Source organism: Aulonocara stuartgranti, assembly GCF_965226115.1.
Source record: "Aulonocara stuartgranti genome assembly, chromosome: 11".
Classification (NCBI taxonomy): Eukaryota; Metazoa; Chordata; class Actinopteri; order Cichliformes; family Cichlidae; genus Aulonocara; species Aulonocara stuartgranti.
Genome location: NC_138947.1, coordinates 27,296,668 through 27,309,871, shown reverse-complemented (window position 1 = coordinate 27,309,871; position 13,204 = coordinate 27,296,668). Strand labels below are relative to the sequence as shown.

General features: G+C 41.8%; 1 protein-coding gene across 1 annotated transcript; it reads right to left on the bottom strand.

Annotated features, from left to right (window-relative positions):
* Nucleotides 1–379: 379 nt before the first annotated feature.
* Nucleotides 380–12,703, bottom strand: cUnh8orf76 (chromosome Un C8orf76 homolog). Its single transcript, XM_082551989.1, has 8 exons — nt 12,508–12,703; nt 11,769–11,870; nt 11,000–11,143; nt 4,788–4,838; nt 4,198–4,342; nt 3,944–4,073; nt 1,420–1,552; nt 380–871 (listed from the first exon to the last, which is right to left on the bottom strand). Exons 1-8 carry the CDS (start codon nt 12,610–12,612, stop codon nt 599–601), a joined length of 1,083 nt encoding a protein of 360 aa, XP_082408115.1. The 5' UTR covers nt 12,613–12,703; the 3' UTR covers nt 380–598.
* Between the last annotated feature and the right edge of the window lie 501 nt (nt 12,704–13,204).

Here is a 13,204-nt window from a genome sequence, read left to right as displayed (position 1 = left end):
CCCTAAATGTTCAGTACAAGCAAAAGCAGGATCAATTTAAGATTTGTTTTTGTTTTTAAACAACATTTTATGAAAGTCTGACCTTCGTTGGCCTTGAAGGAAAGTTCAGAGGTCTAAAGTAACAAGATATTTAAAATCCCCATATATCATTCTCTATATACCTATATGTTATTAGTACAAACAATATAAGTAAAAAACACAGTTTTAGATAACAATGCTATATACATGCAGAGCTATCAATTCTGTCAGTCGAAGATATTTTAAATCCTTTCGTGCTACTTTCTATATGCTGACAGTATACACCACATTTGTAGGAATCACAGTCTCTCAGTTTTTGTCAGTTTTCAACCAATAAATCATGAAGTTGACCTTGAAGATGTTGATGGATGTAAGCCAAATTTTAATGGATTGTTAACAACATAAAACTGTTAGAAAACATCACCTCTTTGGCAGAGATGTTACACATTTTAAACATGTTAAGCACAAAATGAAGCAGTTAAAATAATTCACTTGTTTCATGGTTTGATACAGATCAGAGGCACTGCCGTATATTTATCACCGTGAAGTGGATGAAATAGTGAAGGTTCAGTCTGCAGGCTTAATGACGACCACATTCACTGTGCTGCTTGTCTGAACCATCTTCAGCTGGTTCTTCACTTCCTTCCTGTCTGTGTTCACCTTTGTAAACAGTCAACACTGCAGCATGAGGATATTGTATTTCATGCTGCTGCCCGTCAGTCTCTAACACGCCTGTCAGTAAGATCTTGTTCCACCAGCGCTGTCTGAAGCTGTGCAAAGAGACACTGGTCAGGCTCTCCCCATCCTGGTAGTCCTCCCTCATCTTCTCTGGGATCAGGTCCTCTGACATCACCTGGAAGACCAAAGAGAGATAATGTTGATGTGTAAAAATGAGCCAATTTAACCCAAACTGCCTGGAATTTAAGCCTCCTCAAGCAGGTCTTGTAGTCCAGCTAGACGGCATGTCCCGTCTACCTACAGAGAGCCAAGCTGCCAGATGGAAGCAGTCTTTAAAGTATGTGGTACAAACTGTCTGTGGGCCACTGATGCTCGTGCTGTTGTTGGTCCACCAGCCAACCGTGTACAAAGAGCTGAAGTAAACCAGAATCTTAAAAACAATGAGCTGTCCACTACAGCCACTGTCTTTGCTTTTCATGCCATTTTTTTGTCTTTGAACTTCTCCATATTCCTGTAAATCCACTGTCACCACTTTCTTTAATCAAGCCCACTTGTCAACCAGTCAACATTTAGCAGAAGCTTATGTTATCCACCTCCACTGACACCCAATCAGGATCTTGACGAACTCAACAGGAGCAAGTCTGGTGTGTGAAAACCCCTTCGACCAGAATCGTGGGACTATAAAAACTGGTTTCAGAGTATGTGTGCAAGAAGGGTTCTCACCTCAGTGAGAGCCTGCAGGGTTTCTTGTTTGGGGTTTAGCCGCTGTAACGCCTCTTCTGTCATCTGTAGGACTCTCTCACTACGCTGAAGCACAAAGGAGGACTGCTGTTGTCGTAGGATTCTCAACAGGAGTCTGTAGGAGGCAGCAAGACAATGTGAGTACTCTTATATCTAATATTATACCCTATATTATCGGTCTATACTTGGTCTTTTTTATGCTTAAATCTTTGACAGCTGGCACAGACATCATCCAAAAGACTGTGGCTGTGGATAATTAAAGGATCCATACAACACTCTGCACCACTTATTGGACAGTCACCTGTTTCAGCTCCACTTCACACCACAATAACTGCATTTATTTGTTACCATCTTACATATTAAGCTCTGTATTGTATTAAATTTAGGTTTTTATTCATTTTTTATTTTTTTCCATTTTCTACTTCACTAATGTTGTTATTTAGTGTAAGTGTCACCTTTTTGACCTATTTTGTGTTGTCATATTGTGTATATTTTATTTAGTAAGAGTTATGTCTTAACTGTTTTGGATACTGTAATCCAGCAACTTGCTCACTGTTAGGATAAGAACTGTATATCTCATTATATTCACACAAGGCCAGGGGGGCACTTGCGGCCCGTATTTTGGCATGAAGAACTATAATGAAATTTGGCCCTAGAAGTTAGTTTTTTTTGTTAGGAAGGATTTGTTTGTTGTTGAGTGCAATGTTAAAATAAGTTCTTTAAAAAGCAAATAATGATTTATTATGAAGGCAATATGAGCAGAGAAGACAAACATGCTGAGGGATTGGCCGTGTTAGTTCAGTAGGAGAGTTATTTGTAAAGAAAACAATTTTCACTAGCAGTCAAAAACTAATGTGAACACTTATGTCTGCATTTTTATTTTGTTAAATACGAACAAAATTATAGCAGAAGTGCTGCCACGTGTCTGGCCAGAAAGACAGTACTAATTTGTTTATGTGGTAGTTCAATGAAAGGCTTCAGTTAGTTTAGAGTGAGGGGGAAAAAAATTGCATTCACATTTGCAGTTTTGTCTTGTTACACAATATTTGAAATAAAAAACAAACAAATGGTAAATGGACTGATTCTTATATAGCGCTTTTCTACTCTCCCGGAGTACTCAAAGCGCTGTATATTCACCCATTCGCACCCCACTCATACAAGCACTTCTCAACACAAGTGCAAACTAAACTACATTCACACATGTTCATACTCCGATGAACGCATCGAGGGCAACTTGGGGTTAGTATCTTGCCCAAGGATATTTGGCATGCAGACTGGGGAAGCCAAGAATCGAACTACTAACCTTCAGTACCTAATCTGCTCTACCACCTGAGCCACAGCCACCCCATAAACATTGTGACACATTGTGGGTGTTTTCTTATTTGTTTTTTGTACTACTTGAACACTAAAGTGGTCCTGCAACGCACAGGTTCTCAATGGGGTTCAGATCAGGTGAACAAGGTGGCCATGTCATTAGTTTTTCTTCTTTTATACCCTTTCTTGCCAGCCACGCTGTGGAGTACTTGGACGCGTGTGATGGAGCATTGTCCTGCATGAAAATCATGTTTTTCTTGAAGGATGCAGACTTCTTCCTGTACCACTGCTTGAAGAAGGTGTCTTCCAGAAACTGGCAGTAGGACTGAGAGTTGAGCTTGACTCCATCCTCAACCCGAAAAGGCCCCACAAGCTCATCTTTGATGATACCAGCCCAAGCCAGTACTCCTCTTCCACCTTGCTGGCGTCTGAGTCGGACTGGAGCTCTCTGCCCTTTACCAATCCAGCCACGGGCCCATTCATCTGGCCCATCAAGACTCACTCTCATTTCATCAGTCCATAAAACCTTAGAAAAATCAGTCTTGAGATATTTGTTGGCCCAGTCTTGACGTTTCAGCTTGTGTGTCTTGTTCAGTGGTGGTCGTCTTTCAGCCTTTCTTACCTTGGCCATGTCTCTGAGTATTGCACACCTTGTGCTTTTGGGCACTCCAGTGATGTTGCAGCTCTGAAATATGGCCAAACTGGTGGCAAGTGGCATCTTGGCAGCTGCACACTTGACTTTTCTCAGTTCATGGGCAGTTATTTTGCGCCTTGGTTTTTCCACACGCTTCTTGCGACCCTGTTGACTATTTTGAATGAAACGCTTGATTGTTCGATGATCACGCTTCAGAAGCTTTGCAATTTTGAGACTGCTGCATCCCTCTGCAAGATATCTCACTATTTTTGACTTTTCTGAGCCTGTCAAGTCCTTCTTTTGACCCATTTTGCCAAAGGAAACGACGTTGCCTAATAATTATGCACACCTGATATAGGGTGTTGATGTCATTAGACCACACCCCTTCTCATTACAGAGTTGCACATCACCTAATATGCTTAATTGGTAGTAGGCTTTCCAGCCTATACAGCTTGGAGTAAGACAACATGCATGAAGAGGATGATGTGGACAAAATACTCATTTGCCTAATAATTCTGCACTCCCTGTAAATACAGGGGTCACAGTCACATGTTGTACCTTGTCCTGATGAAACAAGTGCAAGCTTTGAGCCAGACTCTGTCCTCGCTGAGTTCTGCGGTCTCCTCCTGATGCCCCTCTCTGTCCTCCTGCTCATCTGTTGATTTGCAGCTCTCAGAGGAGGAGGATTCTTTGAAAAACACAAATACAGCAAAGGGAAAATGTTATATCTTTGATTACCTGCTGTAAAAAATTACAACAGAGTTCATTTACCATAGCAATACACTTGAAGAAGGAAGTTAAAGAAACACTACCTGTGGTTCTGTTTCTGTCCAGCAGTTGCAAACACATCTGTCCCAGGCTGAACCAGTGCCAGGGGTTAAAGGGCAGCAGGCTACACAGCTGCTGCAGAGACGACATCTTTGATCCTACAGCTCCAAACTGCTCATAGATGCTGACCTTGGAGAAAAAGTAAACATTAGATTTGTACAGAATGATTGGGACTGTGAGCAAGAAAAGGGTGAAAAGGCCGTCTGTGTTAGGAATACTGGGAGCAACACAGTGGAACTGATTCTTCAATATTTAAGTTACTCATTTGTAATGATTTCTAAAAAGTATCAATAATAAAATGAAAAAAGCAGTATTAATCACTTCCGAACATTTATTTTTTCCCGTGGGTAGCACTGTTGTCTCAGAGCATGAAGGTCGTGGGTTCAAATCCATCATCTGGTTGGGGCCTTTGTGTTCACATGTTCTGCCCGTGTCAGGGTTGGTTCTCTCTCAAGTAGTGGAAACTAAACTAGTGAATCTAAATCATTGGTGGGTGGGTGTGTGTGTGTGTGTGTGTGTGTGTGTGTGTGTGTGTGTGTGTGTGTGTGTGTGTGTGTTTGTTTTTCAAGCTGACCTTGAGCAGCAGGAGGCTGGTTAGGTGACAGGTGTTGGAGGCGTCTTTGCTCTGTAGAGAGATCACGTACATATTACTATCAGGTCCGGATTAGAGTTAAACCAGTTCACACTAAATCTGGTCCGTAGGCTTTTAGCCTCTGAGGACAAACTCTGGGTGCGTTCCAATAGTCCATTTTGCTTATTAAGGTCCTAAGTGAGAAAAGTGACTCTTCAATCCTTCCTTTATTGCTTCCTTAGGATCCACTGGAACATCCTTTACGAAGGGGAGAAGATGGCATACCATAATTCAGAGCGGCAGACCATCCGACTGTTAATGAAAACAATCGACATTATAAACAAAGTGGTGCAGATCATGGAAATGTTAATTATAACTGTATTTTATACTTCATGAAGAAACAACTCATCAAGAAGTAGTTTTTAATCCAGCTGTGTGATGTTCAGAGTTCAGCTGTGACTTTTGTTAACTCAAAAGACACGACGTCGTACTCTCATTCACAGCGCTTTATCCGTTCCGCCATTTTTCATACTGAACACAACAACAACACTTCGCGGGCAACCGTACTCTCGCGATAAAACAGAAAATAACAAGTTAACAATCTCCCTCTTTCTTAAAAAAAAATAAAATAAAAGTATAAACACACCCCTGTAAACATTTGTATACATATATGTATATATTTATATAAAAAAAAACATTTCAAAAGTGCTTTGCTTTACTTAAAGCATACTATCATTGCACACAATAAACAATGGTACATTTGAATGCAAAGACAACTTTGTAGACAAAGGATTACAGTATCCAGAGTCCTTCATCTAGCGCCTTTAGAAGGGTTAAAGGTGAAACTCCCTTTTTTGTCAGACAATCAGCAAGTTGAGATTTTGAATCTGACCAACAAACCTGTCTGATTTTCTTGGCTTGTATGAGCTCTTTAATGCTGCTCATTTCTAGCCTCAGTCTTTTCTCTGTAACCTGCTTAGTAGACTTGAGTGCGTCAAACAAGGAATGATTATCAGTTACACAGATCAAAGGAAGAGCGTTTAGACCAGTGTTACCAGTTGTAAGCTCAGAAAAAAGTGTTGCCAGGAAGACAGCACTGTCTATTCCATCTGACATGGCAAGAGTTTCTCCTGCCAGTGTCCTTCTGACTACGCGCCTGATTTTTTTAGACTGCCAGAAGAGAGGACAAAACTTTCCTCCTTTACCCATAAGGACGATTAATGCCCCTCCTTGAGTACCGCCATCAGGAAGGTTGCCAAATGAAGCATCACTGAAAACAACCAATGCCAGATCCTCACTGTTACCCAAGTGCTGAAACTTAAGAGTCACTTTCTCTGCCTTAAGTTTACGGATAACTTTGTTCACTTCATGAATAGACTGTACAGTTGCATCTTTGATATTAGATCCAAGGCTACATGTGTCAAACATAACATCAGGCCTTGTTTGTTTGGCAACCCACAAAATCTGTCCTATTTTTGACCTGAGTTGCTCACGTTCTGTTTCACTTAAGGAAGCCTCCCTCTGTACAGCCCGTGCTGCTTGTAACTGAACCGGTTGTAGGTTGTCAATGTAAAGTTGTTGATGCACCTCTATTACATCATTAACTGTACAAATGTCCATACCAACATAAGAAAAGCTGTCATGTTCTTCACGGCCCACAAGGAAGGTAGATTTCAGTACAGGAATGATATGAGTTGCAAAGTGACTTGAACCAGCCCAAAGGAAATCATCAACGTGACATGCAAGCACTCCTGTAACCTCAGATTGTTCATTCTGCCAATAGAACACTGCAGGATCAACCTGTGATATTTTACCACCAGTTTTGAGCATAATGTCTTTGACCTTATTGTACCAATAAAGTGAAGTATCTGCAAGTCCATAAACACACTTTTTCAGTTTCCATAGAACATTGTCCTTGCCAGCTTCAGGTGGGGGACGAAGATAGATGTCTCTTGACAGTTCCATTCCCTGCAAGAAGGCAGATTTAATGTCCATTGAATTTACTCTCCACTTGTTTTGACATATCACAGCTAGCACCAGTCTGAGGGACTTAGACGCACATGTTGGAGAGTCTTTCTGTAGTTCTTTAGTATTTACCTCTTCAAACCCCCGTGCCACAAGTCGAGCCTTTGGGACAACACCATTAGTAGTTTCTTTGAGTGTACAGACCCATCTAGTAGACACACATTTTTGACCCAGGTCTTTCACTTCATCAAACACACCATTACTTTGCCAGCTCTCAATCTCCTGCTGCTTAGCAGAATCAAAGGAAATATCTTTTGTTATGAGTACATCTGCATCTCTGTTTTCAGCTTCAGTGCAAAGACCATCAACAAGTGACATGTCTACAGCTTTCTTTTCACCTTCACTACCATCATGCTCAAGATATTGCACATTGTACCAGTTTTTGTATTGCCCTTTTGCTTTTCCCGCTCTGCCTAGCACTCTGGCTGTGTGTTGAACACCGTTGTCTCTGTTGGTAAAAGCAATCAGCTGTCCTGATCTTAACTTTACATTTGCAGAGACATGATCAGTGGGTGTAGAGGGCTCATTTGCAGTTTGTGTGACAGACATGTTTTCTGTAGTGTTAGTTTCTCTGTCAATAGTGATGTCTTCTTCCTCACTAATACTCTGTTCACCATCGGGTGTGTCAGTGTCATCATTTTCAACTGCGTCTTTGTTGTCATCATCAGTAGTACTGTGTGGTATTTGTTTATCTCCAGTCTGTGAATCCACTTTAGTCAATCTTGACTGGTGTACTCTTACAAGAGTCCCCCCATGTCTTACAAATACAACAGTTCCATCCTGCCCAATAACTACACCTGGACCCTTCCACTCTGTACAGTCGACTCGTTTGTAGTATACTTTATCTCCTGCCTCATATTTGTCATCTGTAGGCCTAAGTTGTTTGCGTAGTGCTCTCCTGATCCTTTCTGAACACTCTGCCTCAGTAAATGCTTTCCTGGAAGCATGTAATGCTGAGATATGTTCAGCTACTCTTGCACTTACAGTTGTGCCCTCTAAGGCAGGTGGCTTATCCATCAACACAGAAGGAAGGTTGGGGTTTTGGCCAAACACAAGTTGATGTGGACTATAACCATGTACATTAAGCATACTGTTTTTGGCCATAAGGGCCCAGTCTAGCGCAGTGTGCCAGTCACATCCTCGTTCCTTTTTTACCTTCAGGAGGATTTCTTTAGGTGTCATGTTATGTCTCTCCAGTAGTCCGTTGCTCCAGGGACTATACCCCGCCGTTGTTTTTACCTCAATGTTGAAGTTTTCAGCCATGTCCCGAATGTCTGTGTTGTTGAACTCTCTGCCGTTGTCTGTGTAGAGCCGTCTGGGGGCACCGTGAATGCTTATCCAGGTGTGAATGAAGGAGTTGACGATCTCTGCAGCTTTCTTTGTCTTTACGATGCTGCCGGCACTGAAGCGTGTGAAGTGGTCGATGATGTGAAGGTACCACACATTGGGCTCCAGCTCATGTAGATCCATCGCTACTGTCTCATTATACTCAGAAGCCAGGGGTAGACCAACAGCAGGTCTCAGCTTGGTTTTGCAATATTTCTGACAAATGTCACAGTTATCTGTATTGCCAGAGCTTTGGATGAGCCTCAATAACCTCTCTGCAGATGCATGACCAAACTGCTTATGAAGTTTCACAAGGACTTTCTGTTTCTCTTTTGTAGACATTTCAGCAGTTACCATGAGAACTTCATTTTCATTGCAGCTTTCTGTAGTATTTTCATCTCTAATGTCCACACAATAGTGTCCCGAACTAGTGAGCTCTAGGGGAACAGGCTGCTTGAACATGACAACACTGTCATTCTCCATGTCTAGAACAGTCCCTGCTTTCTTGAGAGACGTTTTGCTCAGTAGTAGTGGAATGTCAACAGGAACTACTTCACTTTCAATGTCACATTTTGTTTGTCCAATTTTGGCTGGAAGTTTCACTTTTCTGCTGGAATACACTACAATACCATCCCCAAAGCGAAATGGTCTGGAGCTGGGGGTTTCTGATTGCAACAGCTTGTTTACTTGGCCTTGGCTGAGGTCACGCATGTAACTGTCTAGCCACTTCTGACCACAAACTGTACGTGTACATGCAGTATCAATAATGGCTGACCCCAGTGCCTCAGTCAGGAAGATTTCAGAGTCTGTCATTGAGGCTTTAGTGTACAAAGTAATGTTACGCTCCTCCACTTTCCCATCTTCAGTTAGCTTTACTTGGTCACCATTACGATGAGGACAGTCTTTCGCCCAGTGGTAAGTGCTCTGACAAATAGCACATCTTGTTCGCTTGCCAAACTTGTCAAGTGGGTTGGTACCTTGTAGTGGTTGTCGCTGTCCACTCCGCGACGAAGTACCGTTGTTTCGTTTGTATTTGGGACCTTTTTGTTCCGTAAGGAAAACTGCTTCTTGGTTCAGTTGAATTCCGCTGAAAACTCCGGTTACTTTCCCTCCGAAAATCCGTTTCAGTGCAGACTTCATAGACGCAAACGTTAAGTCCGTGCACGCTGTCAGTGCAAGCTGTCGACTTTTCTCATCAAGACAAGCTGTATCTAGAAGCTTAAATGCTAGCACAGCGTCAGGCAGCGTCATGTTGTACTTTTTCATCCGGTTATAACGCTGTTCAAAGTCTATAATGTAGTCTGGCATGGACACGCTGTGGTTCTTTGCAATGGAGTCAAAACACGAGTAGGCTTCATAAGCGCGGTCTTTCTCTTCTCTCTGAAACACCGCATCAAGTTTTGCAAGTAGTATTTCCATACCGTCATCTTTGTCCAAATCTTCCGCGGGTATCTCCATGGCCGTTTCTCTGGCTCTTCCCTCGAGCCCCAGCGCCACCGCGAGTGCCTGTTTCTTTTTATCCAGCTCCATAACTCGTCTCCAGATATTGACTTCATTCTTCCAGCATTCGTATGGCCTGGCTTCATCAAGCTTTGGTGGTACTTTGTAATTGGAAACCATCCTCTGCTACCAATGTTAACTCAAAAGACACGACGTCGTACTCTCATTCACAGCGCTTTATCCGTTCCGCCATTTTTCATACTGAACACAACAACAACACTTCGCGGGCAACCGTACTCTCGCAATAAAACAGAAAATAACAAGTTAACAACTTTAACAGGTTGCTGTTAAAATGTAAAACTATATCAGCAGATTATGGCATGAAGGACATGGATTTATGTAAGCTCTGTAAAGATTATGAGCTCGTCCTTTGCTGTATTGAAGACTTTCGGATTGTCTTAAATTTATTTTTACTTCAGGTCAGCTGGTATAAGGGAGGGATGGAATTTTATTGCAGTCACAGAAATCCTAAAAAGGGAAAAAGAAGTATGATCCACTGGATCACAGCTGGTTAATATAAGCCAAAAAGATGGGTTTAATTTTATAGGCTATGGGACAGTTTTACTAAGTGGAGCGAATTATTGTGATGCCGCAATTGCAGGGTGACCTACTCACAATAAACTATAATTTATTTACAAAGATGCAGTGAGTTCACTTCAGTAAAAAACAGCATTCTGCCAAAAGCAGCAGAGATTAGTCTCTTTATAATATTACAAACTGTTCCACCATATAAACCTGAAATGTGAGTGGAACAGCTGACGTGTACAATGTGCAGAGAAACAAAAAAAAAATTGTCCATCCCAGTTGCTGTGTGACTGTACCACGTGTGTAGATGCACCTTTAAAATGTCAAAAGAAGGCCTAGTGGTGCTGCATGACGTTAATAAATCTGGCCCTAAATGTTCCTTCTTTATAATTTCCAAAGAGATATTTCTCACAGGCTGCTATCATTTAAATGACAAGCAGAGTGAGGTTAAAACACATTGTGGTGAAATAAGATTCTGTATTCTGTAGTCCATCTGCACGAGTTAGTTTCAACATTCGTCATCCGACTGGTGTAAGGTTGTTCCAATTCTCATCGCACAGCTCTTCTCTTTTCCTAAATGCTTTTCAGTGATCCTACCCACTTTTCTTTGACCTCAATGATGTTTTCATCCAAAAAGAGGAAAAGAGGTTAGAAAAAGGAGATAGGAGGGACTTTTGGAACACACCCTTAGTGTTCAGAGTTTATAGTGCAGACAGGGTCACTGTTAAGGAAGACAGATTTTTAAAAAGCGGATAAAAAGTCACAGGATGGTCACATGATAGCTGACAGTATTCACTCTGACTGTTCCTCATGGAAAACCCAGTCAGGTAAAGAATTACCAGTAACTGGGCCAACTCCAGCGCTCTGTCTCTCTGTCCCAGTCTGGTGCAGCATCGGGCCATCCCCTCCACGACATCTCGTCTAATGGTCAGGTTGTTGTCAGCGATCCACTGCAGGCAGCTGCTGTATGCCTCCAAGGCTTTCTGACCCACACACACCAAACAAAAAGAAACCAAACAAAACTTCTAAAACGTTACAAACGCTAAGGTGGAAAAGTGAGAGTGGCAGCAACAACAACAGGAAGAGTCAAACCCAGAGTGTGATTTGGTCCAACGCTTAAACAGCTTCTGTAGGTTTTATTTTTTCACTGAAACAGAAGTTTCTTGTCAATATTTTAGGAAATCTTTTCCATGCTGTCTGGAAATGTTGCTGCTGTGTAAACCACTGCTGACTACATCTGTGCTCTTTGGCTGTGTGAAATGTGACTATAAAAATTGCTCTTTTCTGAGTTAGATCATTTTCATATTTCCAGCCTAATAAGTCACTTATTAGGCTGGAAATATGAAAATGATCTAACTAGTCTTGTTTGTTCATAACTTTACAACAGTCTTACAGAAATATTCAAATACTGATGCTGTTGATAAAGCAACAAAGTGATGGTCATGAATGGACTTTTTTTTTTTTTTGCCTGTTAGTTTGCATCAGCTGTACAGGAGGTTTATCAGCTATACAAATACCTGCTACAATAGACCTCCATGTCCCAGTGAAACTTTCCGAGGAAGTGTTTGATGTAAGAGAGCACAGACTAAATTGAATGAGTGACAGTACCTGATAGTTTCCTTGTCTCACAGCCAGGTCACCTCTGAACTTGTAGACTTTCTGCTTCTCCAGAGAATCTTCAGCATCCAGAGCAGCACTGTCACAAAACCACTGCAGAGAGGAACAACTTTACTACACAGCATGAGGTTGTTAGAGGATGCTGCTCAGTCAGTCACTGCCAGAGAAGTACATGTCTCCACTTTTGCCCTGATGCAGCAGCTACTCAGCTTCATCTATGCTTAAACGTCAGCATAATAATAATGCAGTTTAACTTACAGCGAGCAGCACAAATATCAAAGAGGAGCAATATTGAAATCTCGCACTTAATTCAGAGGTGGGATATCCGATTTGTCTGCTTGTTTCTCTCCATGTAAACGAAACATGTGACAGACTCAGCCAAGTGCAATAACATGGGAGACGTCTGGCCTCTAGAAATGCCACAGGGTACTTATTTGGGCACTTATTTAGAAGCATGAACTTCATTTCCTTTAATTTGTGTGTTTAAAACTGAGTGTCTGTAATCACCAGCCTAATTTGACACAAACGCTTAAAATGACGAACCATAGTTACAGTTATTCTCCTGTATGAGCTACATGTCAGATCGTAAACGTTACAATTCGCACTTTAGTCTTTTAGCTCCGTGTTTGTTCTGTACATAACGCTCTGTGTTCGTGTTCACCACGAAGGACAATCTAAACAACCTTCATGTCTATCTTCATGTAGTAACGTCTCTGTGTAAGACTCTCACCTCTGGCTCACACAGTTTGGCGCTGTAAGAAGACAGAGACGCACACACTCGGTCTCTGACCTCCGAAAACACCGAGTCGTCAAACGTGCTCCCTAATATCTCCATCTGGAGCTAAATACATACAATTTACTCCACAAATACAGGCTGCCCATACAGCAACTACTGTGCGCTTGGTTAAACAGCCCGACGAATTCATTTCCGGACAGAAAGGTTCCGGCTGATGACGCAGTAACCACTCAGCTCCCTGGATATAAAGAAGAATTCATATCGTGGTGTCAAACATGCGGCTCAGACAAACGCTGTAAAATGTAAAAGTGAGTCTCCATTGTGTCCTCCCATCTAAACAGTTGACCACTTTTGATAAGTGTTTGCCTCTGTGCTCAAATTGCATATTCATCCAATGAAATTAAGGCAAAAATACACTGATGATGCTGCATCATTTTACAATGTACAAGACATATGTGGAATTATGCAGTTTATTTAAAGGAGGAAATTTGACACAGATGCAATCACTGAATATCTGTAAACCTGACGGAAATGTTACACCACACTGGCGGCTGGCAGCGCTACCCCTCAGCCTCCAAGTTGATGCACCTATGGCATCAATTTTAAAAAGCCTATGTCACCTCATTCTTGAGTTAGTCACAAAGTTAAGTCTCCACACCACCCACCAGGCAACGTGATGACGTGCTGACGT